Source organism: Fusarium tjaetaba (assembly GCF_013396195.1).
Source record: "Fusarium tjaetaba strain NRRL 66243 chromosome Unknown NRRL66243_c0000101, whole genome shotgun sequence".
Lineage (NCBI taxonomy): Eukaryota > Fungi > Ascomycota > Sordariomycetes > Hypocreales > Nectriaceae > Fusarium > Fusarium tjaetaba.
Genome location: NW_023501297.1, coordinates 21,532 through 46,661, shown reverse-complemented (window position 1 = coordinate 46,661; position 25,130 = coordinate 21,532). Strand labels below are relative to the sequence as shown.

Sequence of the window (25,130 nt, the reverse complement as noted above, 5' to 3'; positions counted from 1 at the left end):
GATTCGCCTACGGTTCGCCTAGACGCCCATTTTCGGGGTTTGGATTGTCGGAATCTGTCCCCGAGAGCTTCGGAAGGGTACCGGCTAACTTTAGAGGAGAAACATTGACTACCGCGGGGGATAATTCCTAAAGCGGTTTCTCAATACTAATTGAACAGTCTGGTCTAAAATAATCCTAAGCTTTTCCTAAAGTCTCCTAACTTTGTGATGAATTTATATAAAGTGTTAGAATCTTGCCTAAGAAGCAGCTTCGGCCCCGCGACTATGGTGCGGTGTAAGCAAAGATGACATGACTCGGGTAAACGTCCGGAGGATTCAGCATGAATAATCCACACTTCCTCCACACTATATGACTCCCTTATTCCTCTCAACCCTCACTCCTGCAAGGTCTTCTATCACAAAATGTCAAAATCAACTTTATCAGACTTGGTAAACCAGCATCGGCCCGACCTTCACTCGTTGGAGGAGCTGTACAAGCATCTCCATCGCAACCCCGAGCTCTCCAACCAAGAAGTCGAAACAGCTACGACTATAGCCAAAAGACTCAAAGAGATTGGCCCGGATGATCTCGTCATCAAGCCTCATATTGGCGGTCATGGCTTAGCTGCCGTTCTCCGCAATGGTGAAGGGCCCACTGTCTTGCTTCGTGCAGACATTGATGCCTTGCCAGTTGAGGAGACTACAGGCCTAGAGTATGCAAGCACCAAGCGCATGATTCATACTGCGAGCGGGGTCGAGAAACCTGTTATGCATGCTTGCGGTCACGACATGCACATCGTGACATTGCTAGGTGCTGCGGCAACTCTTTTCTCGTCCCGGGAATCTTGGGCCGGAACCTTGGTGCTGGCATTTCAACCCGCCGAGGAGCGCGGTACTGGTGCGCAAGCAATGGTTGATGACGGTCTTTACACCAAGCATGAGGTTCCTGTTCCAGATTACGTTCTGGGAGCACATGTGAGACCCTTGCGTGCTGGCACGATTGGTACACGAAGAGGTCTTGTTGCCACGAGCGCGGATAACTACAAGGTCACCATCCACGGCAAAGGTTCGCACGCGAGTATGCCCCATACTGCCATTGATCCAATAGCCATTTCAGCGAACGCTATTCTAAAGCTGCAAACGCTTGTTAGTCGAGAGGTTGACCCAGCTGAGTCAAGCGTGGTGACCGTCACGAGTATTCAGGCCGGCGATGCTGAGAATGTCATCGCCGACTCGGCCGTTCTTGGCGTCGACACTCGATCTACTACCATCACCACCCGCGAGCGTCTTTTGAAGCGCATAAAAACAGTCATCGAGGCTGAGTGTTCGTGTGCCAATGTCCTCAAAAGTCCAGAGTTTGAGCAAACCCGAGCTTTTCCTCTGACGATCAACGATGAAGCTGTTACTAAGAGAGTGGAAGAGACATTCGCGGCGCACTTTGGCGAAGGGCGTGGGAAATATGATAGAGATATGCCGAAATTGGCCTTCAGTGAGGACTTTTCGATCTTGGCTACTGCTGTGGATAAGCCTTATTGCTTTTTTACGTACGGGTGTGTTGATGGAGAGATTTGGGATAAGGCTGAGAAGGAGGGGACTGTTGCGCAGAGTATTGCTGCGAATCATTCTTCCAAGTTTGCTCCGGTGATTCAGCCAACGCTCAAGACTGGGCTAGATGGATATGCGTTGGGTGCTCTCACATTTTTAGCAAAGGGACAATAGGTCACAGCTTGAACTAAATATCTATAACGGCCGTGTACCTAGACAGGCAAAATAATTCGATTGGTGTAAACTGAATCGTCACTGACATGAGTATTTTCGAGAAGTGATACACAATAGGAAGATTCCGACATAATACAGTGTCTTGTCATCTTACGCCGCGTATAGGTTAGCAAAACTCATTTGACTCTCATCCAATGACATCGGTGAGATGGCCGAGTTGGTTATGGCGCCAGGTTAAGGTTAACCTTAACACCAATTCCTGGTGGAGCAATCCTCCTGGGTTCGAGTCCCAGTCTCATCAGAGTTTACTTTTTGTCGCTTATCATGGCACTCAACCTTATAAATAGAAGCTATTTTATTAAAGAAGTTGTCTTTTTGGTTTTGCACATGCTAACAGCTTTTCTTTTTGCAGTTATAGACTCTGTTAATACTTAGTTATACTCCCGGCAGGTTAAAGTCAACGCAACCAATCAGAATACAGGATTCGAGACCTGGGTTAAATTAAGTTCACTTAAGTCTGTCGCGAACAGACACAAGACGCGTCACGAAGATTCATTACCATACATCAGCAGACGCTCTCTATCTCAAGATGCCATCACGGTCTCATGATCATCTAAAAGCTTTACAACCTTGTTCACGATGCATCGGCCGTAAGACAACGTGCAACCGAGGCCTCCCGTACTGTTCGCGATGCGTGAAGTAAGTCCTGCAACGCGTTGCCTCGTTGACCAACACCACTGACACTACAGAAACCCTTCTTAGTGCAGATATGAGCTATGCGGGTCTTCAGAGACAAGGACTTCAACTCACATCATCAGAGTCAGGGGCTCGACGACTTCTTATGATAGAATATATGCCGATGACTCTGAACCGCCAACGTCGACGAGGCCCCTCTCAGAATTGGGCCCTTGCGGCTGGGACTTGACGGAGTATGGACAAGCTGAATTGATGCAGGATATGTTTGCTTACCGCTATCGCACGTACCCTGAAGAAGTAGCTGAGCAGAAGCTGAAGAAAACCGTCGACATTCTCCTGCGGGAACGCGGTTGTACCCTCGATACTCTGCTCGAAGACGAAGTTTTTGAGTCATTTCCCCTGGCGCGATACGGTTGTATGGGCGGGTATGAATACGAGGATAGAGGTCTTTCTATGCCAGGACTGATTCTCGCTATCCTGCTGGTTACGACGCCGCCCTGCAATCATATGGAGTGCTTGAAGACAAAGAGGCTATATGTCACCATCCTCGCTATGTTGCCCATTCTTCAGTCAGTATTGGGCCGTAGTAATGGGGTAATACGGACACAGGCCCTTGTTGCTGTCTATGAATACGGTCACGGATTATACTATCAAGCGTATCTCAACCTCAATTCAGCTATCTGCATGGCATCACGAATTGAGATGCCTCAATCTATCCATCTCGAGTTTGCTCTGGAGTTGAGGTTATCTCTCATGTTGTTAGACTGGTAAATCCATTCTCCTCCCTTGCGTAGAGAGGGACTTGCTGACGATTTGATAGCATGCTTGCCTTGTCAACACACCATAGAGATGAAGGCTGGCTTCCTCATGGAGACGAAGGTTGGCTTCTTCTCATTTGCCATCCGGGACATGCCATGGTAAGAGCCGTGGAAGATAACCTTGCGACGCTTAGAACACCCGAAGGGGACCCAAGACCTGGTGAGACTAATCAGAGTTCCCTGTCCATGCACCAGAGCGTATCGATAGCAGGGTACGTCCTACAGCATATTCATGACTCGAAGCGAAGCCCTCGGTCTTCTAGACATGAGTGTGATGCCGTCTACGCACAAACTCTTCGGATGATGGAAGTTGCGCTGAAAGACAAAACGAGAGATATGCATCACTCCGTTTTACTATCCAGGTTTGCTATCATCTTATTCCACGATGCCCGTTTATGAGCTAACACTCACAGCTGTCTGCTTCTACACCACGCTCATATTTCTATAACATGTCAACCTTGGAAGCTACTAGAACCTGATCAATGGCTGGCCTTCCATAGTTCTCGCCAATAGACCTGGAGACTGCTGAAAAATGTCTTGTGCTCCTATTCTGACGACGAGCAGGACGAGCTGCATTTGGAATCACTCATCTCTCTCATGCCTAGCATGAATAGTTTGTGCATCATAGTAAATGATCCGGAGGATGTCTCAATTGTTGAAGAAATCGCTGCGGTGATGCCGTATATCAGATATGCTGCCCAGAGGTGGGCAGGGATCAGTAAGTATTATCTAGCCGCGGAACCAGCATAAGTTGACCTCTTTTAGGACCCTTCATAAATCAAATTGCTCGAAATGCTGGATTGGATGCTCATGTCAGGGCTGAGTATAACGCGATTCGAGAACCATTTTATTTTGTCTAAGTTGCGAGCTAGATGTGTTATTTGCATTTGAGACTTGGGGCGGAGAGCGTATTTCGGCAGACAGAACCTAGTAATATTATATAGTATAAAAGATTTGAACTTGCGTCCTAAGTCTGATATTTCAATTAAGAATACCTCTGTGGATGACTATCTTCGTATACTTCATCATATTCTGCTTCTTTGAGGATTGTGCAGATAAGCATCTTTTGGTTATGCGCACAGCCGGTTGTGCGGATAGCGGCCGCTGATGACATAAGTAAATTAGATGTACCGGGCCCGGTGCATCTATCAAGTTCACTCTGTCTCTGGAAAAAAGAAAAACAAAAACGCGCTCGAACCATCATTCCTACACGTTCTGGCCACCTACTTAAAACCCGTCCCGATGAGCAACTCAACCATGGCATCGCGATTCCGAGGCGACGGAAAGGCATCGGTATCATGCACGCGTTGCATCAATCGCAAGCAAACGTGCGACCGAGTCCTTCCAAACTGTTCGCGATGCGTGTCGTCAGTTATACGCGCTGCTACGGTCATGGAAAATGCTAACAGTAGCCAGGAACTCAGCCTCATGCGATTATCAGTATCTGACAGCGCCATTGACTTCGGCAACTGGGACAGATAACCCACAGCCGCCACCCACGGACTGTTTCCTCTTTTTGGGGCACTGCGGCTGGGACTTGACAGAACACGCCCAAGCTCAATTAATGAAAGCTATGTTGGCATATGATTCTAATGACGCCGTTGCGAAAGCTGGGCTAGGAGATAATGTCATGAGAGTCTTTCGCGATCGTGGTTGCACGATACAGGAGCTCCTCAAAGATCCCGCCTTTGAGTCGTTACCTCTTGTGGAAAGTCTTCGCACGACTGGCAGTCCTCATCGTTCGCACCCTGAAGACTCCTCCTGGCCCATTTTACATCTCGCCGTTCTCCTCGTCGCCACACCACCTTGCGATCACAAGGCATGTTCACAGACCAAGCGACTCTATGTGACTGTCAAGGCCTTGTTTGCACTTACGCAACTTCATCTTCCAAACCATGCGGAGCTGGTACAGACTCAGGGTCTTATCGCGTTATACGAATGTGGTCATGGGATGCTAGAGCATGCACATGTGACTCTTAATTCAGCCTTCACAATGGCCGCGAGGCTAGATGTTGACCTATCGAGCATACTGACATCCTTGGAGTGGAGATTATCTCTCATGCTCATTGATATGTAAGATTCACACTATATACGCGATTTTGTGTTCAAGAACTAACATTATGACAGCTTGGTTGCCTTGCAGGCGCTTCATAGGAAGCACGACTGGATCCCTCTCGCTTGCCCACCTCATCACGATATGGTAAAGGCTATCAAACATAACTTTACAGTGTTGAAAACCCCAAACGGAACCCCGAGACCCGATCTTGCTTCTCAGCGGGTTTTGGAACTTGGTACAATTGCGTTTCAATGCGGACATATCCTGCAGCACGTTCACGACTCGAAACGCGTCCCTCGAACTGCAAACCCGCATTGTGAATTAATGGTCGAATTTGAAAATTCTCATCCCCCCTTCGACGAGTATACCGTACACCTAGATATAGACCTGTCTATAAGACTACCCACGAGGTAAGGCCCAAACCCATGATCCCACCAATATTCAAATATTTACCTATTCTTGTAGTTGCATCTTTGCCCACACGTTGGAGATGTATGACTTGTGTTATGCCGATATTCCCTTCCAAGAGGTTGATCAAGCGAGACTTGCGGCTGCGAGATTAAATCACCAGAGAGAACTTGACTTACAGCGAGCCTTCACACGCCGGTGTCGTGCAAGGGCTGCTATTGACGCACAACTCAGCTTTGCCACGAATTCCAGTGGAGAGGAGGACCAAAAACAGTTCTCACTAGTAAGGTTGGTATGCATATTGCATAGTTTGTTAGTTACGCTCCAAATCGGTATTCCTGGCTATTATGATGAAAGGATTATCCCTGTAATACCAGAAATGAGGAGGCTAAGCAGAAGATGGCCAGCTGCGGGTGAGTATTTCCCACCGCCGGACCAAGTCTGGGAACTAACTACTTTTAGAAGAATATGTCAATCAGATTTCCGATGATATTCAGAAACGGCAGCGGTCTAAGGATACCCCTCTGGGTAATCTACCGGCGAACACTGGATGAGAGCTCGAACTTCATGTTATCATCCCCAGCCACTATAGCTGAAGGAAAGACTGCTGAAAAGACTGCATGGCCTTGTTGAAGAAATACGTTACGATTGTTAGGGACTACTGTAGTGGGCTTTTGATCCTCGGAGATTCACCAAGAGCATACAAGGTGAAATGTCTGAAACTTTGGATAGTTATCCGAAAGTGAGGGACTCTGGGTCCAGTTTCTCATCTTTTTCTTTTAGCACGAATTTCACTGTTTCGGAGGGTAGCGAGGTGGACTATGCTGGGTTAGGGATGGTAAGGAATTCAGTTTATATGTACAGGAGAATAATAATAATATTTTACTTCTCTAGCTAAAACTATAATTTTTGACATGTTGATTTCAATCACCATACTGCCAAAGCCTTCGCCTTATGTTGATTCAGCGAGAGTCACATCAATGGCAGAGTAACCCGCCCCAAAGTTTGAGTTCGCAGGACCAAAATAGCCGTTCTGGGAACCATCCACATAGAACTGAGAGAACGCGGCCGCATTGTTAGGTCGTCTGCAAGTTCCACTCGCCTCGCAAGATCCATTTGGCGCAGTGCAAGAAAGAGTGCCGCTGGCCGCACGGGTGCACGTCAAGGGAGCGTTCTGGAAGTTATCAAAGGGGCACAGGACAAGCGGTCCGAGGACGCCTGAAGGCTTGTAGTTCAGGCATAGGTAGTTATTGTTGGTTCCTGTCGCGAGCTGGCCGTTGGCGGCGAGGGTGAAGATCAGGGTTTGGGTCGAGTCGGAGAAGGAGAGGGGGATGAAGCGTGAGTCAGTGCCCTGGAGGGTGAGGCCAGCAGCGGGTCCGGTGCCGACGAGGGAGCCGGGTGTGAAGGATGGACCTGCGGTGGTTGTAGTGGAAGCTTCCTCTGTGGTCGTGGACGCAGCCTCGGTGGTGGTAGTAGAGACGACCTCGGTCGATGTAGTCTCAGCCTCGGTGGTAGAAGTCGTCAAGATCTCGCTTGAGTCGGTGCTCAAGGTCTCCGTCGCAGAGGTCAGCGACTCAATGACAGAAGTCTCCGAGGTAGCGGAAGCGGTCGTAGTGGACGATTCGACAACCGAAGTTGCAGCCGTAGTCGTACCTGAATCAATCCATTAGAATCGTCGGCTGGTCTTGCATGCAGGTACTCACGAGCAGGCTTGCAAACTCCAGCTTCAACGACCATATCAGCCGCAAAAAGGGCCAGGGCAAAAGACAAGACACGCATTATGATAGCTGAGCGAATGTTAACGAGAGACAGACAGCTTGGTGAGACAGAACAGAGGAGGACATGACTTGGCAACGGGATGGGCTTGCTTTTAAACAGATAGTGCCGATCTTCCGATCTAGACCCAATAGTTCTTTGGTCAATTTTGGCTGTGATTGGTGATACTTTGAACTAATCGACGCCATATTCGATAGTCTTGACGGGAGACAAGGGGATAGGAGATTTTAAGAGGATGCCGTTACGAGGATCCACTTGGGAAATTTGATGTCGCTTTCTGCACGGCATAGTCAGCCGTAGGAGGGGATTGAGAATAACACGAAAGGGGTCGGTAATACACAGTTGCCGCGGGGAATAACTTTTTAGTTAAATGCAGATAACATCGTTCCCGAACACTTGGTAGGCTCGGTGACACAGTGCTGGGACGGTAGGTCGTTAGAAGCACGGCATGGTTCGAAGGGGGCTTCTGGGGCCAATGGACTTACAAAGAGGCAATTGATATAAGAAACGATAAGCAGAGGGCTGATCATTTTATGCTTAATTGTTGGGACTTAGTTTGCTGATGAGCGATTTGTCATAGCAGGTCTATTTCTCACGTGTTGTCTTCTTCGTCGTCAGTAGTTTTGAAGTTAAGAGGGGATTAATGAGTAACGAGCCAGGAAGGTCGTGATGATGAAGTTCTTTAAAGGCCGCGAAGAGAGAAAACAATAGTAACTATGTTATTGTTCAAGTCACATCTAAGCTACTTGAGATTACAGAATGTATATGGTAAAAAATAATAAAGTTCTACATGAATAAAATCACAGCTGACTACCCTAAACCTGTGAACCAGGTACGATATTTACAGTTAAGTTCTTTATGGTAATTTAAGCTCTCACAAGTCTTAGTTCACCACCCCTACCCCGCTATTTGGTATCTAAGAACACCATCTCATAGACATTTGAGTGACCAAGATTACTGACAAAACATAGTCAAGTTTCCTCGGGGAATATTTACCTTGGCAATTTCCTCTTCCCCACGCATCTTGGTGACGCCATTGACGCCCCGAGATCTCTCCCCGTCAAATAGCGTGAAGCTTGAAGCGTAGGTTGCCGGTGGCTGAGTCCCCAAGATCTCCAATGGACGTGGCCTCTGAGCAATGCCAAGAGGTTTTCAGCTGGGCACTAGTGAGCTGAAACAACAAGGGTCTAGACCCAGAAAATGTTGAGGACATACAAATAGTCAGATTACTCCGCTTTGATCATCCCTAGACATCTTCAAATCCATCTACTGCCATCGAAATACACAGACAAAATGGGTGAAGGCGGCTATCTCAATCTCGTCAACGGTACGCCGTACAAATGGAAGCGCACTCAGCAGAATAGCTACCAGATGGAGGCTTGGAGCTTCCCCGAGTCCATTGATGCAGGTAAATCGACCGTACTTTGAGACATAAATTGAGATCTGACCATATCCTAGGCAAAGTTCCCAGCACTTATGTTGAGTTTGACCATGGCGTTCTCAAGAAGCGTGGAGATACTAGTGGATCCGTCACATACAGCCTGGAGGGCACCAAAGCGACATTCTCAATCCACGTTCGCGATAAGCCCGCAAACATCTGGATTCAGCTCGACGGGCTGGAGGCGTTAAACAACCCTCGTGGCTCAAAGATCGAATTGGGATGGGAGCATGATGAGTGCGTCACGTTTGTGCTCTCTGGAAAGGAGGGAAACTTTCATTCTTCGAACCCGCCTACGGATTGGATGCAGAAGAACAGAAATACCCTGGGTCATCGTCCTTTGTCGCAGATTTGCATGTTGGGTACCCACGACTCGGGCATGTCGACTGTATCTCACTGCGATGTCCCCGGCGGTGTCATTGACCCGTATGTTCTGTGCCAGTCTGTCTCTGTTCTGGGACAGCTTGCGCATGGTGCTCGATACTTTGATCTTCGACCTCAGTACTCAGGTGGCCATCTGTGGACGGGCCATTACACCGGAAAAGTTGGCGGTCGAGGCGAATCGATTTCCGACATCATTTCTGGCGTCAACGAATTTACCAAGAAGAACGGTGAACTCATCATCCTGAACTTCTCGCACTCTCTTCAAACCGATACCGACGAATGGCGAGAGTTTACCAAGCAGGAATGGCACAATCTCATGAAAGAGCTTCTCAAACTGAACCACCTGTTCATCGTCGAGGACAAGAACAAGGCCAAGAACCTGACTCAGCTCAAGCTTGACGATTTTATCGGTAATGGCAAGGCAGCTGTCGTCTGCGTCATGGAGCAGTGGGATCTCGACATCGGCGACTATGCGCACAAGGGATTCTACAAGTACGAAGCGATGAACGTTCGCAACGAGTACTCCAACAAAGACGACGCCGTCGTCATGGTTAACGACCAGCTTGAGAAGATGAAAGGTCACATGTCCGCCAAGGATAAGCGTCTTTTCCTGCTTTCTTGGACGCTGACTCAACAGGCGCCTCAGTGGGATGGCGATGTCGTCACTTTTGTCAAGGTTGCACCGAGGTCTTTGAAGCCGATTAAGAAGCTGGCTTATACCTGCAACAAAGAGCTCTTCACGCGGCTTCTGCCTGAAGTCAGTGATAAATCGTTCCCCAACGTTGTTTACATTGATTATTTGGATAATCAGGATTATGCAGCGTTGGTCGTTGCAATCAATGACAAGGTTTTCAATAATTAAGTGGTTGGATGGGACATATGCTGGTGGATGCCTATATTAAGCCTACGTTTCAATAGCAAATCCTGCTTTAAGCCTCTGATACAACTGGCCCCTCGATTCTCGACATGTAATTCGTCAGTCGTATTCTCTATGCAGATCGGATCAGATCACGCGTCCCGAGACTCCGAAGTACGTGCAGTACAGTAGATCCATGACTAACACCGCTAATAAACCGGTCTCCGCGGCGGCCGCCTTATCCGAGAGTTTAAATTCCCCGAATTTCTGCATCAACCTCGAACCTTCTAAGCTTCTCATCGTCATCATTCTTCAACATGAGTAATTTCAACAATGAGAGGCGGTTCTTTAACTATCCTGAGCCTCAGGAGGGGTAAGCATGACATTGCGTGATGGACGAACCATGTGCTGACGTTTTTTGCTTATCGCAGGCCTCATGTGCCGTATGCTATTGAACGGAATAGAAATCCGGTCTTGAGAGGACCTTTTCTCGTTGCTGCTGCGTTTTTGTAAGTTTTCGTGAATTGAACGAGAAGTTTTGAGTTGCTGATGGTGCAGGATGGAATGGATCCGATTTATTCGTGAGACCGCTTGGGCGAATGCGGGTTTCGCTTCGCTCCGGAACATCCGGACTTATCTTGAGCATTTCGAGCCTCGCTACGATCCAACTGTCGTGCCGATCGCGCTCTCTGAAGCTGAGGCTAAAGAACGCGGTGAGAGGGTTCAGATTTCGGCTTTGCAGCAGGCGAATAATTCTCAGATATTGAATCCGTCGAAATTCTACTCGGCAGCTGATTATAGAGCTCTCTATCTCTCTGGAGAGCTTACTCCGGTTGATGTTGCCAAGGCGATTCTGCCTCTCGTTGAAACCGAAGGCCCGACACCTGGACGGCACGCCCAAGGCTGGAGGGAGCTCAATGTCGAGCGTATTATGAGAGCCGCTGAAGCTTCAACTGAACGCTACAAAAACAAGCAGCCCCTCGGCCCCCTCGACGGTGTACCCTCTGCTATCAAAGACGACTATGATTTAGATGGCTACTCAACAACTCTCGGCTCTCCCAGAGATTATACCGAGACTCCTAAAGACGGAGAATCAACTACAAGCTGGATCGTACGAAAACTCGAAGAAGCAGGCGTTGTCATCATCGGCAAACTCGCCATGCACGAGTTCGGACTAGGTAAACCCCCCCGTATTCTTATTCTTATTCCCCGAATCGACTGACGCTTATCAGATACGACCGGAAACAACCCCAATCAAGGAACGCCGCGTAACCCCTTCAATTCAGGCTATTACACCGGGGGAAGCTCATCTGGTCCTGCGTACGCTGTCAGTTCTGGACTTATCCCCCTCGCGTTGGGCAGTGATGGCGGTGGCAGTATTCGCATTCCTGGATCGTTTTGCTCGGTGTTTGGGTTGAAGCCCACGCATAACAGACTTGCTTCTTGGCCTGGTGCGAATCACTCACCGACATGTGCTGTTCAGGGACCTTTGGCTGTTGATATGCAGTCGTTGGCAGCTGCGTACGAAGCCATCGCTGAACCTCATCCCTCAACGCAATTTCCTCCTTTGGCTCTGCAACCTTCACCGCCTGTTACGAAAGTTCTTGGTATCTTTGATGCATGGATCTCGCGCGCTACACCTAGTGTTCAGTCATTGGTTCGTGGGCTTATTGAGTCTTTGGCTGCTAAGCATGGATATACTCTTGTCCCGATCGAAATTCCTTTTCCTGCTGAGGGTCAGATGGCACATGCACTTACTGTTTTGACTGATGCTTCCACATTACTTTATGATACGAAGGGTTTGACGCCTGCTAACAAGATTCTTCTTGCACTGGGAAGGACTACGCCTTCGACGGATTATCTGCTGGCTCAGAAGTTGAGGGGGATGTTGATGCAGCATCTATCATATCTTTGGAAGACATACCCCGGCATGCTTATCATAACCCCCACAACCGCTTGCGCCGGTGCGCCTATCCGCGGTGGAAAATCCGAGTTGTCTTACGGCGTTAACGACGGAAATTATACGCTCCAAAGCATGGAATACGTCTGGCTCGCTAACTTCTGTGGTCTCCCCGCCATAAATGTCCCAGCTGGATACGTCGTTCCCGAAGGTAGGAAAGACGCGGGCGAAGTTGCTGATAGAGATACGGAGGGTAAAATTCCAGTCGGACTTATGGCTACGGGCGAGTGGTGCAGTGAAGATGCGCTGTTGCAGTTTGGTTTTGATGCAGAGGCTGCTGGACAGGAACTTCGAAGCAAGCCGCCGAATTGGGAGGATGTGATTGAGAGGGCTAAAGATGAGGCTAAGATGAGTAGAGGGCCGCGCCGTGCAGCCGGGAGTGAGTAGATCTGGCGAAGTAGTAGAGTTAGAAAGAGTATATGTATTCTAGCTTATAGCAGGGCGAGGGGAAGAGAAGTGCGAGGATCGGAGGATATATCCTAGATGATTTATCAAGTTCATTCTTTTATCATACTAGTGAAAATATATTTAAGTGAAATCTTGAAGGATCCAACTGCAGCTTCCTACCTTGGCATAGATTCTCGGAACCTTGCATATCTCCCCACCTCTCAGTCAGCTCACGTGTTTTGAGGCGTTTATCATCCTTCACTGATCCTCCTAACCAACGACATACATTACACCCCATTACGACTCAAAACGCATCATCAAATCCAGCCACTGAGTTGTGAATTAAATATGGCAGAACAGAAGAATGAAGGCCAAAGAATTGACGGCCCTGTCAGCGCCTCTCAGTATACCATCCGCGAACTCACTAGCTCAGAGGAAGATATCCAACAAGCATGGAAATTGTGGCACGCCATCTTCCCGGACTGGCCTATCGAGCAAGGTCGGTTCGCAGGGCTTCTTTTTGGCATAAGGGGTCAGCACTGGATTCACGAGCATGGATTCTGCCTGTCATACTATTCCAAGAGCGGGAACTCCGGACATATCGCAGCCATCGGAGTCTTGCCCGAATACCGTCGTAAAGGACTCGGTGATGCACTTCTAGAGAAAGGAAAGGCTGGGCTGAAAAGTGCAGCGAAGAATGTAGGTCAGGAGTTGAACTCTTTAGCGGTGGGGTCTATTTTCCCGAGATTTTGGTACCGAGTGCCAACCAGTCTCTATCCCGATTCAAAAGAGTTTTTGTCTCACAGAGGTCAGTGGTGCGCCCGAGAAAAGAAAAGGGTCTTTTACTGACTATCTAGGCTCATACGAAACTACTGATACTGTACGAGACCTTTACAAGGACATCCAGACCGAGATTGCCTCGCCTGAGATAATGGAGCGTGTCTCAAAGACAAATATCAAGTTCACTCTATGGTCGCCAGAACTGTACGAAGAATGCATGGCCAAACAAAATGAGCTATTCGTAAGTAACAGCACTTGCCGCATTCAATTTATTTAACTAATACTTTTAGACCTGGGGCGGCATTTACGAAGCTCTCGCAGCACGAGGCCAACATCACGAAGTAATGGTCGCCATTGACCCCGACACCAACAAGCAGATTGGCTGGACTCTGATGTGCTCTTTCGGATCTTCAGCCGGCGATGCTTTCGCATTTCTTCCTCTCCTTCCTTCCGGAGAAAAGACTGGTCTTATTGCTGCGGTTGGAGTGGATGAGGCTGCAAGAGGCAAAGGTGTTGGATTAGCGCTTGTTGTCAAAGCGATGGAGAATCTAAAGGAGAGAGGTATGCAGGGGATCCTTATTGATGCTGTTGCAATACGGGGGTTCTATGAGAAGTTAGGCTACGAGACGCAGTGGGAGTATGAGGCGTGTAATTTTGATCTGGCTAAATAAGGTGCCAATCCCTGATTTATTTCACGGATTGCGGTAAAGTAGATTACACAACAAGTTACTAGGAGACGAGATTCAAATCCGGTTCCCTCCCTAGGACTGGCCTCTTATTAAGCTGGTGCTAGAAGAGAGGCTGAGAATTCAGGCGATGTTAAATAAGGGACTGGATAAGTAGAGGATCCTATTAATGGGACTGCTGCAGGTACCTTGATATAAGGTGTTAAAATAAACTCAGGAAAAGGTTTGCTTAACTCAACAAATACATTCTAAACTTATGCTAAATTATTTAAGTCTTTTTATCATCTGGAATCAATATCCTCAGCCGGCCATGAAAATCCAATAGTTATGATATAAGGATAGCGCTTCGGGCTCCAATCCTAGGACGCAATCTAGCACACCCCTCCTGCGTTACAGGACGTGGCTTTTGGTTTTTGTCTTTCAACCTTTGTGATTGGCCATGAGGGGATCTAGTTCTGGTCATGCAGTCCAGGATTGAGTGTGGCCGTAGCTCATTGGATAGCAAGAACCAATAATTCAGCCACCAACAGTTGGCGAGGACATGGCGCGGGGGCTCCAAGTATAGACTTATAACAAGCCCCAGCGGACAATGAACGAATACTCGCAAGGCTCTCCAGGAGGTTGAGAACCAGTGCAGCCAAGTACGTACAAGGCCGCAATAATGTGTCCATCTCATCGAGTCTGCAATGAATTTGCTTGGGAGGCGCCTTGTGCTGTATGCGCAGAACCAGAAAGGCGCAGTCTGTCTGCCTTATGCGGCTGACTTCCTTGGCATGCTTTTCAAACCTTTCTTATTTTTCAGCTTGACTTTCCCCCTCACAATCAATTTCTTCCTTCACTAATTCCGCAATATTTTCAATGCCTCGTAATAACTTTAGCGACCAGCCTAGTATAGGCCCTTTTACAGCAAGACAAGTTTACGATAGTCTCCCTCTGCCTCCCGGTTCTCAGTGCATACGAGTGCTTGATGTTCACCCGAGTGATCCAGCTGACGGTAGTCGGCTGACTGGCACATTACGCATAGTTGATCTACGAACTCTACCAAAATTCACTGCCCTTTCGTATGTTTGGGGTCAAGGTTCTTTCCACAGAATTGCTTGCAACGGTTGCGATCTTAGAATCACACAATCCTGTTATGAGGCATTGACGTCTCTTCGAGATTCCTGCCGATCATTGACAATCTGGGTTGATGCAATCTGCATCAACCAGGAGGATAACAGCGAGAAGGAGCAACAGATTGTGTTGATGGGCAGCATCTACACATTGGCCAAAACCGTTTATGTTTGGTTGGGTGTTGGCAGTACGAAAACCGATCAGGCTGCCGAGTATATCTGCACCATCTCACAGTTTCGCCGATTCCCTGCTGGGGTACCTCGAAGTCCTCGCAGCAATACTCCTCGTAATGTTCTCAGACGCTTTATTCGAATTGGTAAATACGTATTGCCCCTTGCCTTTCGAACTTGGTGCATAGAATCACTTGTTGCCGACCGAGATCGCAGAACCAAATTGTTTTGGTTCGGCCCTGTTCTGCTATATCTAAAATTTATATACGCGGATCGACTTGGTGAGTCCAACATCTGTGAAGCATTTGATGTAAATATGTGTCCAATACTATTTTTGAGACTGACTCTAGTAGAACAAGTTTCGAGCCTCCCATTTACCAGCCAGGATAGAATGAACAGACTTTTGGACCAAACCTGGCTTTCTCGTGCCTGGACATTTCAGGAAATGGTGCTCGCATCCAACCCAGTTCTTGTCTGTGGAAGTCAAAAGATTCCCTGGCTGGTCATGCATCAAGCCTTGACATTCATCGAGCATTCTGCGACGCGGGAATTGGTTGATCCAGTTAACAATGCAATCACCGAGATTCAACAACGAGTACACAAGGAAGTATCCCGCTCAGACTCGTTCAAAAAATGGCAAGCTCTTTTCGATGTCTGGCAGACCATCCCCCGTCATTCCAGCCAGAGTAGCTACTGGAACAGTACTGTACATGGTAGCAGCTGTTCAGTCCATGACTGCGTTCAGGCTCTAGGAACAGCCAAGATTTTCAGGTTCAAACGCTTTATTCGGTTGAGCCTGTGGATATACCATGGAGTAAGCATTTTCTTTATCCTCTTCATCGAGCTTTATGTGCTTTCTATTTGGTACTTGTTCTTCTTGGCCTTCTTGCCGATCATTAATCTATATGTCTGTGATTTGTTTGCGAAGTACACTTTCGATTGCATGCAAGGGTCTAAGGCTCGAATGTACAGTCTGATCTGCCATCCTGGTCTCCAACCTCAGAATTATCTTGTTGCTATTGCACAAGCTATCAGAGACCGCGATTCGAAAAGGCCGCACGACCGAGTATATGCGATGGATAGCGTTCTGCGGCAGCTCGGCGCACAGCTGCCTACCCCTGATTATCAGAAACCACTTGGCTAAGTTTATCGCGACGCCCTGGTGAGTTTGATGGAATGGAATCCCACTCTAATTACTTTGCTCGTTGATTGCGGTCCTCGCCTTCCGGATGCTCCCAGCTGGGTTCCTGACTGGAGCCAAAGCAACAATAACAAGAGTTGGCTTCCCGACTCCTATATCTATCATGGTGTTAGAAACCGTTCGTTGACTGACCAAGGCTTGGATCAGTCGGTTTCTGGAAATACCCTATCAGTAAAAGCCGCATGTCTGGGAATTTCACGTTACTGCCTAACGCTAGAAAAAGGGGAGGATGGCGAACTCACGAGCAGTGAAATAACGACGAATGGCAAGCTTGTTCGCAATGTGCAGCTTATGGCCGAATGGGCTTCGCATATCAGTAAGGATACAATCGTTTCCAGATTGCATGAATCTATACCATGGACGATCATGCTTACACTGACTGGTCGGTCTATACCTCGCTCTGAGGTTACATCAGAACAAGAAGATACTTTCAGACAGATGTTTGAGATGATAACACAGCTGGGTATCGAAGCGTATAGAATATCAGGAGATACCGCGGCTGTTGCAGCCCCTTCAACAAGGGCATTGGAGGCTATCAGCCGGAGCGAAGGCTGCAGCAAGCTTTTCCTTGATACTTGCAATCGAATAGCGGGAAGGAGAGGCTTGCTTGTTTCAGACAATGGCTTGATTGGATCAGGTCCAATTTCCATAAGACAAGGAGACGCTATCACCCTAATCAAAGGTATTTCGGTTCCAATGGCTCTGCGGAAGATCGGGGAGGACTATCAGGTGCTTGGGCCCGTGTTTATTGACGGATTTATGGGACTTCCTACGGAGACTCTACACAGGATGAATCTTAGTTGGGAGAATTTTAGGCTTGTATAATTAGATAACACTGTTTGTTCAAGAGATTCAGATTGTTCTGGAGTTGTGGTAAGGCCATGTTGAGGTCGGCGTATATTCGATCACTCATAATCTAAGTATGTGATCGGATCTTGCCACCTAGAGCGATGGAATGGACTTGGTTATGCTAGCTTTTGCCGAAGTCTGCTTGAGATACTGTCTCTTTTTATTTCCCATTTATGCTTGCATTCCCGATGTGGTAGGCTGGGAGCTATAATGCTGCCGCCGATCCAACCGTCAGGATTATTGGCAGAGAGGCTGCTGACAATACTCATGCGGTTCAGCTTATCATCCAAACGTCATGAGTCAAGGACCCGGTTGTAATGCTTAAGAGTATGCTCTTTTTATCTACCTATATGCTAACCTCGATAAATCAGGAATCTAGACAGCAGTATCAAAAGCTCCAACTATTTGAAAGACACGGCATAAAGTGCAAATTTCCGTCAAATCGAACCCGACTTGCACAGTTACATGCTCGGAGTCGATCAGTAAGCAAGGGGCAAACTATCACTATAAGCCCCTGGATAATAAGCGGCGATCAAAACATAAGCTTAAAAGCCTGACCAGCCTTTCATCCAGAAGAGGAAAGTGCTCATATTCCAGTCGAAGACAATTGCTGTGTTAGGTAGTGTATCCTTCAGTATTGATAGATGTTGAATCTTGGAAATGAGGTGGGAGGCCGTAAAGACAATATTGAGAAAGTTGTATAACGAATACATTCTTATCCTCTCGTGTTCGTTTATACCAACTCCCCGACTAGATTTACAGATTTAGCCGACCAGAGAATGGATACACTTCACTTTCAATTCCGGGGTGTCATTGTTTTGCCCAATCGGAATGTACATGTCGTGTTCCAGAGTAAAGCTGATGGTATGGCCATGTCAGTAAGCGGGCTTCACGGGCGCCACAAGCCAATTTTGATCCAAGTTGTGGCTGATGCAAATTTACTCTTGAAGTTCCAGGTAAAGCCAATCCTCAACTAAGCAGCTAGGTGAGATGTTCCGGTAAAATGCAGTCCGCCCGATGAAGCAATATTGTCAGCATTTCCTGTTATATTGAGAAGTTTGAGAAATTGCTTTTTGGGACTTTGGTCCCGTTGAATGAATAGGCTGAAGTCATGATTGTACTGGGACAGTTAGCGTCTGCGTGTATAACCGCAGGAGCCTCACTATATAAGACCTCCTTTCTGCCACTATTCTAAGGTCAGACTCCTTACTCTCTCAGCAACTCCGAATCAAGACTGTCTCCGGTAAGGTCTCGACCGACTCATTCTTCGGCGTATCCTCCGACAAGACTACGTACTGACAAGTCAAAAGGACCACGATATAAGCAATGCACGTCTCAAACACCCTCCTTCTCCCTCTTGCCCTAGCCGCCTTTTCCTCAGCTCTGCGAACAGGCTGTAGAGATGGTGAAGTTGCAGTAGGCACCTGGCAGACATGTACACTGGGCGATCCCAGAGGTGGCCCCAGCTGCGGTGACCTGCACGCAACCATCTACGCCAACGACTGCGGTATGATTTCTTACTCGCGCAACGAAGGAGATATTTGCGATGTGGATGGTGGCTGGCCTTCTGGTTACGGTCTTCGATGCGACAACCACAACCCATCGGTCGTTTATACTACTGGAGGGAATTTCGGCAATTGTTATCACAAGGGAACCAATTGCAGCCCTATCCCGTTCACTCACTATTATGCATCTTGGTGCTGCAGCAGGCTCTAAGCTATCCTAGGGCAGCTGGTCAATAGTCGCGGCCAAAGTTGACTTTGAGAAGGACTTATGTATTTTGGCAGAATAATAAAATACTTATAATCTTTCAACCGTCTCTTTGACGTAAACTAAATTGTCTATATAATTTAATACTATCACTACTAGGGTATTTAAAGAGAGTTTAGCTGCTAGTTTATACTAAGTTCTGTCTGCTGATTTAAGCTCTTAGCCACGTCTCAATAACAAATGACACACTCTGGCTTACAACTTGTCCATTATACTAAATTGTCTGGCTAATGCTTATGCTTCTTGCACAGACTGATTCTTTAACTCCAGATCGCCCTCCTACCTCCAAAGAATGCCTGTTGGGACGGCTCACTGCCAAGAATAGCATTACCACTGTCTTTCTCTAAAGGCTTGATATGGGGTTTCCTTAAAAATGTGAAATTAGGTTTTCTGCTCGGGTTCGTCGGTCAATGGGCTGACAGACCAGGATCCTCCCAGTCGATCTCCAGTGGCATTGCCTGGTAGACTGGAAACCATAGATGACACTTACCGGTTGCTGTTTGGAGAAATAAACTAGAATTTAGCTAATCTGATCTAGTAATTCCAGTCTCTCGGCCACATTCCCAGTCCGACTAACCATTACCATATCATAGCGCTCTGGTAGTATTTAGCGCAAGCCGCGGCGACGCAGACCTGCCTAGATGTAGCTGGGCCGTAGTTATTGGCAAATGAAATCCATTCAACAACTCATTTTGCCATCCGGCTTATGCTCAGGAACGAAAGATTTGCTATAGAAACTGGCATTGTTAGTTTCGAGCAGTGGAGTAGGCTTCCGACGATGGCTATACCATGTTCAAGGACGCTGGAAAAGACATACAAGGACTCTGGATTCAAAGAGGGTTTCTCTTATCCTGAGTATTTTAAATGTGCAGTCGATGGCATGACTGCGAGATTCCCTGATCGTCAGATAGGATATCTCCGTTAGTCGTTTTTGATATCTTCTTAGCCTGGGCAACAGAGCTATTTGATGTGAGTTATTTTAATTCGATGTCCATTGATTCTGGCTTATGTAACTTTATTTAATGGGGGATCAAGGCCAGCTAGTTTTTCCAGTCCAAGTCCCAGTTCATACATATTATGCTAGACGAAGATTATCGTTTCTTTAAGCACTATATGAAGGATAAGCTTACTTGCCCGGATCGACAACTCTGCTTACACTCTCGGCTTACGTTAACTCGACGTTCAAGCATCACCACTCGGAACCCGAAATCACTAGGGAGAATACAGTCAAGGGTCATTAATCATTAAACGCTAGAAATACACATATAAAAAACAGCGAATGTCCGGCTACGGCCAGTAGACATCCAGGGTATCAACCGGAGAACCTCCCTCCGCAATGCCTCCACCTGGAAGGTAAATACCACCCTTAATCGCAACAGCCGCACCTCCATGTCTTGGCAACTTCATAGTCCCGAGCTCCTCCCACTTCCCGGTCTTTGTATCAAAGACCTCAATCTGGTCAAACATGCCCTCCGACTCGGGCGCAATGTTTCCCTCGCCGCCTAAAACATAGACTTTGGTGCCAATTGTGCCGGAAACGGCACCGCCGCGGGGCGTGGGCATTCTGCCTTCGCTGGTTGTCCAGCCAGCTTCTAGGTCTTCTAGATCGAGGATGAAGACAGTGTCTTTTACGTTGCGCTGGCCGCGGAGACGACCGCCGAGAACGTGGAATTTTGTTCCGACGATGGAGGCTGTTGCGTGATCGCGGCCTTCGGGGAGCTTCTTTGCTGCGGATGGAAGATCGATCCATTGTGAAGTCTTGGTGTTGAAGGCAGAGACAAAATCGACGGTATCTTGTTCTCCGCCTGGTCCAGTTGGCTCCAAGGTGCGCATACCTCCAGCCATGTAGATAATATTTCCATAAACACCAATCGCCGCACTTCCTCGCTCTTCACTATCCGGTACAGGATCGAGCTCCGTCCACTCGTCGAGGTCGGGATTGTAGACCCATGAGTCTGAAAATGCTCGCCACGCGCCATTGTCAATATCTGAAAGTCCGCCGAGGAGATAGATCTTGCCATTGACTGCAGCGACATTGGGATGATTGACTTTCACGGGAGCCTCAGTGACGTATCGACGCCATGAATTCGAGCGCGTGTTGAAGAATTGCATAAGAGCAGTCGTCTCAAAACCATTGGCCTCGCGATTGGGAACGATTCCACCGATGATTGCAAGGGTCTTTTCGTCGAGTGCTACGACGCCATGTTCTTGCCGGGAAGCAATGGGTATGGAGGGTAAAGTTTTCCAGGTGTTCGCTCCTTGGGGGACGGCACTGGCCAGTGCGCCCGATAACAACGAGAGGAGAGATATACTAGAGAAGATCATGGTGAGAGATGAGATGATTTGAGGGAAGAAACATAAAGTGGCCACTCAGATTCTTAAGTAGCAGCCGGACTTGGCAAGTTTCGTCATGGAATTGTGGCTGGATGACCATTCTCTCCACGACGGGAGGGGAGGGGGTTCTTGGCATCAGCATCTCTCACACAAAGATGAAGCACCAAGTGCCTTGGACCTAAGCTTACGGGGGAAATAAACAAGGTTTGGCACTAAGATAAGGTCCCCTGTCCAATGTATGACTGCTAAATCCGAAAGCGCCGCGCGTTGCAAGGGCTACAAGGGGGGAGGCTTGCTAGGCTTGTTGGAATGAGATTAATTGGCGCCAAGCTCAAGTCCCCATAATATTCTTGTTTTGAAGCACGTGTGCGCTTAACTCAATAATTATGGTTGTTGCGCTTTTTATCGTCACCTGCACGTGCATGTCTTATTCGACATTCCACGCTGGCGAGAATATTGGCTATTGAGATTAGACACATTGCAATTTTAACTGTTATCGAGACTAGCAATAGTTCTTATGGCATAACAAAATGTCAATTGCACATTGACAGTGGCTTGACAGCCACGTTATGCCCTGTATCCCTGCATCCCTGTATCCGTTTGCGTACTCTGTGTACGAGTATACAAGCCACAGTAACAAGCCATGACCGCGTACATCCCACCGTGATTATAAAGCGACACATCGTCGTCCAAGATATGTATGATCCCACAAGACTTCCATTGCGATTACAAGTCAAAGAGCCGTAGCGGCCAGTCATTGCGGGCCCAGCGTTTGGATCATGTTAGGAATATACGCTCGTAACGCCATCTGATCATCTGACGTGCAAAAAAGAATCTGACAAGACTGGGATTCGAACCCAGGCCCCTTTCGAGACTGCGAATCGTCACTAGTTCTTATCGAACCTGAACACATCGCCTTAGACCGCTCGGCCATCTTGCCTTCCGATTGGATAGCAGTTTAGTCTGCAAGCTGGCGTTACCATGCTGGGGTACTCCGTAGTGGTTTTGCCAAGCTCAGCTGTCCCCAGAAAACAACTTGGTAGCTACCCTGAATCTGAAACTCAGGGACAAGTTTACGAGGAAAACGAAACACGTCACAGATACTCCTGGCATATAACTGTTTATAAATATAAATATAAAATAAATAAAGTTGTTTTAAGTATTAAAGTTATTTATACTTGTTGTGGGGTAGACTAAAGCCTTCTGTGTGAGGTTTCTCATGCCCTTTATTAGGCAAGGGATAGCCTTTATCCTCAAAGAGCTTGCTAGCAGATTGCAACAAGCCTGCAGCTTCTCGTCCAAGCCATTGTTCAACAAGTGCGCTTCTGCTATCTTCTACTTCTACCGTCTTTCCCCCAACGACCTACAGTGCAGTTAGAGCACAGCGACGCATGAGTGAGGGAAGTTGGGCTTACCATGTAACATTTTCCAGTCTCATTCTGCGTAGAGGCAAGAGCGATAGTCTCAGCGACATCTTCTGGAGTATTCGACTTTAGGCCTGAGTCTTTCCACTTCTCACCCAACTCCTTGAACGTTGGTGTTGGTGTAAAGAACGGAGCAACAGCATTGACTCCGATACCGAGGCCTCGAGCGACTTGCTGTGATGCTCGAAGTAGGCCCGTGAGCCCGTGCTTAGATGTGATGTATGCCCCTACGCCAGTAGTTCCAAAATAGCCTGATGTTGAAGTAACAAGAACCACAGATCCTCTCAGACCATCAGAGGAACCTAGTTCGTTGTGCTGCATGTGATGCAGTGCGAGCCGTAACGCTTCAAAAGAGTAATGATTCAGTCATTTACGATCAAAACAATTAAAGGGTCGAAGAATACGTACTATTGATGGTTCCCTTGAGGTTGACATCAATCACGCGAAACCCTTCTATCGATTCGCGCAATTCCCCCTGTTCGTCAACGTTTTCGATATCGAACAGACTAGTGCTCTCCATTATGCCGGCATTGGCTACCACAATGTCGATATTACCGAAGTGCGATATGCTCTGAGAAAAAAGAGCTCTCATTTCATCCCAGAGGAGAATGTTGACACTGATGAAAAGCGCAGAGGAGGGATGCTGCAAGGATCGAATAAGCGATTCTGCCTCAGCACGAGTGCGCTCAAGATCGGCGATGACTGTATTCGCTCCATATGAGTTGAAGAATCGCACAGTCTCGGCTCCGATGCCATTTGCGCCGCCTGTTACGATCACGGTTTTGCCTGCGAGGGTACTGAGTGAGCGCAGGTCGCGAGTGTTGTCAGTCATTGTGTAGTTTGCCTACTAGATTCATTCTCGGGCTAGTAGTCAAGATATTCTGAACAGAATTTAACTCAAGAACATGTCAGAGGTTGACTCGCGGATGTATGACAAGACTAGTGGGAGCTCGGCTTATCTCGGAGTATTCTCTCGGCATACTCCTAGTATCTACACGGCATATTCAGATCGGACAACTAGATATTCAGCGCAGATTGAACTTCAAATCCCCTAGCCGATCCGACGTCGGAAAGCGTAAGATGATCGGAAATCATCGCGTCCATCGCCAAAACGCCGAGCTAACGGTCGTTTTGGAAGAGCAACGTGACCCCATACGCATGAATGCCCATGCACATAGAAAGATTCATGACAAAACCTGACATGGTCGTGAGAATTGATAGTCGCTTACTAGTGCTATTGATGGCACCTGCCGCCTTAGCCCAGGTGCATAATGATCTACAGCAGCAGCAAAGGATAAGCATTGATATTCACTGGAAATACCATCGAGCTACTGTTTGGCAAGTATCGGAGTAAATTAATTAATAGACTACATAGACACTACTCTAGAAGGCTTTGAGTAGCAACCTTGTTGATAAATGAAGCTACTTTGCCTGGAATACTAACAGTTGGAAAGTGTCCTGAATCACAAGAAAAAGTGACAACCTCTCGACCGCTCTTTTTAGATATCATATCAGCGACAGATCTCTGGACTTGAGGCGGGACAGAAATATCCTTCTCACAAACTATATACACAACAGGAATATTCAAGTATCCTGCGTTTTGTAGTGGTCCAGAAAAGCTCAGCGCTGAGTGTGCTGTCATTTGCTTTGCATACGTCAACGCTTCGACTTTCGGGAGGTCTGAGAAATTGACGCTCGCGCAGCCTTCGGGCTCAGATATGAGGTAGTCTCCCTGTTTAAACAGTTAATCGTTGTATAGAGGCCTTGAAGCCTTTTACGTACCTCGACTTTCATGAAATGGGGCATGTTATCGCCCATCATGGTCTTGACTGACCCTCCGATCTCAGGTACAGGGGAGCTGATATAGACAAGATGGACTATACCTCCCGGCTTCCCGGAAACTTGTCTCTCTGCCTTAGAGACATCAGCCGTACTCTCTGTACCGCATATACCGCCATAAGAGTGCATCACCAGGATGATCTCGTGACCTTCATCAGCTAGCTTTGCTATGACTGTCCTGATATGCTCAGCATCTTCTTCCATGGAAGCAGCTGGCAGTGCGTCACGAAATCCTACAGACGGCAGATCAATAACAGTTGTCTCCAGTGCATACTGTGCGAGGCTTTCGACAAGTTTAGAGTATAGTGATGGTGGGGCAAAAGATGCCGGGACAATAACAACATGTGGGCTGCGTTTCTGCATCGTGATCGAGTTCAAAGACGGTTTCGTGTTAGTCAAAGCATCTGTTCTGGAGCATTCCGGTCTTTTAAGCGATCAAGCTCATTTTTAAGCCATTGTTTAGACTTGAACACAATTTGCCGAGATT

General features: G+C 47.6%; 10 protein-coding genes across 10 annotated transcripts; 6 read left to right on the top strand and 4 right to left on the bottom strand.

Moving 5' to 3' along the window:
• Positions 1-402: 402 nt before the first annotated feature.
• On the top strand, positions 403-1,698 carry FTJAE_5273 (hippurate hydrolase; the record flags this gene model as incomplete). The annotated part of the gene is made up of 1 exon (XM_037351763.1): positions 403-1,698. One exon carries the CDS (start codon positions 403-405, stop codon positions 1,696-1,698), a length of 1,296 nt encoding a protein of 431 aa, XP_037207635.1.
• A 690-nt stretch (positions 1,699-2,388) lies between these two features.
• FTJAE_5272 (Zn(2)-C6 fungal-type DNA-binding domain protein) lies at positions 2,389-6,230 on the top strand (the record flags this gene model as incomplete). Its single annotated transcript, XM_037351762.1, has 8 exons — positions 2,389-2,397; positions 2,461-3,161; positions 3,215-3,424; positions 4,629-5,285; positions 5,340-5,678; positions 5,734-5,964; positions 6,034-6,089; positions 6,142-6,230. The coding sequence occupies 8 exons, from the start codon at positions 2,389-2,391 to the stop codon at positions 6,228-6,230; spliced, it is 2,292 nt and encodes a 763-aa protein (XP_037207634.1).
• A 398-nt stretch (positions 6,231-6,628) lies between these two features.
• On the bottom strand, positions 6,629-7,455 carry FTJAE_5271 (uncharacterized protein; the record flags this gene model as incomplete). Its single annotated transcript, XM_037351761.1, has 2 exons — positions 6,629-7,329; positions 7,380-7,455. 2 exons carry the CDS (start codon positions 7,453-7,455, stop codon positions 6,629-6,631), a joined length of 777 nt encoding a protein of 258 aa, XP_037207633.1.
• A 1,290-nt stretch (positions 7,456-8,745) lies between these two features.
• FTJAE_5270 (variant-surface-glyco phospholipase C) lies at positions 8,746-10,136 on the top strand (the record flags this gene model as incomplete). The annotated part of the gene is made up of 2 exons (XM_037351760.1): positions 8,746-8,860; positions 8,911-10,136. The coding sequence occupies 2 exons, from the start codon at positions 8,746-8,748 to the stop codon at positions 10,134-10,136; spliced, it is 1,341 nt and encodes a 446-aa protein (XP_037207632.1).
• Positions 10,137-10,447: 311 nt separating this feature from the next.
• FTJAE_5269 (amidase) lies at positions 10,448-13,928 on the top strand (the record flags this gene model as incomplete). The annotated part of the gene is made up of 7 exons (XM_037351758.1): positions 10,448-10,503; positions 10,595-10,639; positions 10,689-11,308; positions 11,363-12,469; positions 12,833-13,285; positions 13,335-13,498; positions 13,548-13,928. The coding sequence occupies 7 exons, from the start codon at positions 10,448-10,450 to the stop codon at positions 13,926-13,928; spliced, it is 2,826 nt and encodes a 941-aa protein (XP_037207631.1).
• Positions 13,929-14,801: 873 nt separating this feature from the next.
• FTJAE_5268 (het-domain protein) lies at positions 14,802-16,370 on the top strand (the record flags this gene model as incomplete). Its single annotated transcript, XM_037351757.1, has 1 exon — positions 14,802-16,370. One exon carries the CDS (start codon positions 14,802-14,804, stop codon positions 16,368-16,370), a length of 1,569 nt encoding a protein of 522 aa, XP_037207630.1.
• A 2,232-nt stretch (positions 16,371-18,602) lies between these two features.
• FTJAE_5267 (uncharacterized protein) lies at positions 18,603-18,992 on the top strand (the record flags this gene model as incomplete). Its single annotated transcript, XM_037351756.1, has 1 exon — positions 18,603-18,992. The coding sequence occupies one exon, from the start codon at positions 18,603-18,605 to the stop codon at positions 18,990-18,992; it is 390 nt and encodes a 129-aa protein (XP_037207629.1).
• A 1,341-nt stretch (positions 18,993-20,333) lies between these two features.
• FTJAE_5266 (kelch domain protein) lies at positions 20,334-21,371 on the bottom strand (the record flags this gene model as incomplete). The annotated part of the gene is made up of 1 exon (XM_037351755.1): positions 20,334-21,371. The coding sequence occupies one exon, from the start codon at positions 21,369-21,371 to the stop codon at positions 20,334-20,336; it is 1,038 nt and encodes a 345-aa protein (XP_037207628.1).
• A 1,177-nt stretch (positions 21,372-22,548) lies between these two features.
• FTJAE_5265 (short-chain dehydrogenase reductase SDR) lies at positions 22,549-23,636 on the bottom strand (the record flags this gene model as incomplete). Its single annotated transcript, XM_037351754.1, has 3 exons — positions 22,549-22,743; positions 22,796-23,148; positions 23,213-23,636. The coding sequence occupies 3 exons, from the start codon at positions 23,634-23,636 to the stop codon at positions 22,549-22,551; spliced, it is 972 nt and encodes a 323-aa protein (XP_037207627.1).
• Positions 23,637-24,182: 546 nt separating this feature from the next.
• On the bottom strand, positions 24,183-25,006 carry FTJAE_5264 (uncharacterized protein; the record flags this gene model as incomplete). The annotated part of the gene is made up of 2 exons (XM_037351753.1): positions 24,183-24,536; positions 24,587-25,006. 2 exons carry the CDS (start codon positions 25,004-25,006, stop codon positions 24,183-24,185), a joined length of 774 nt encoding a protein of 257 aa, XP_037207626.1.
• Positions 25,007-25,130: the final 124 nt, after the last annotated feature.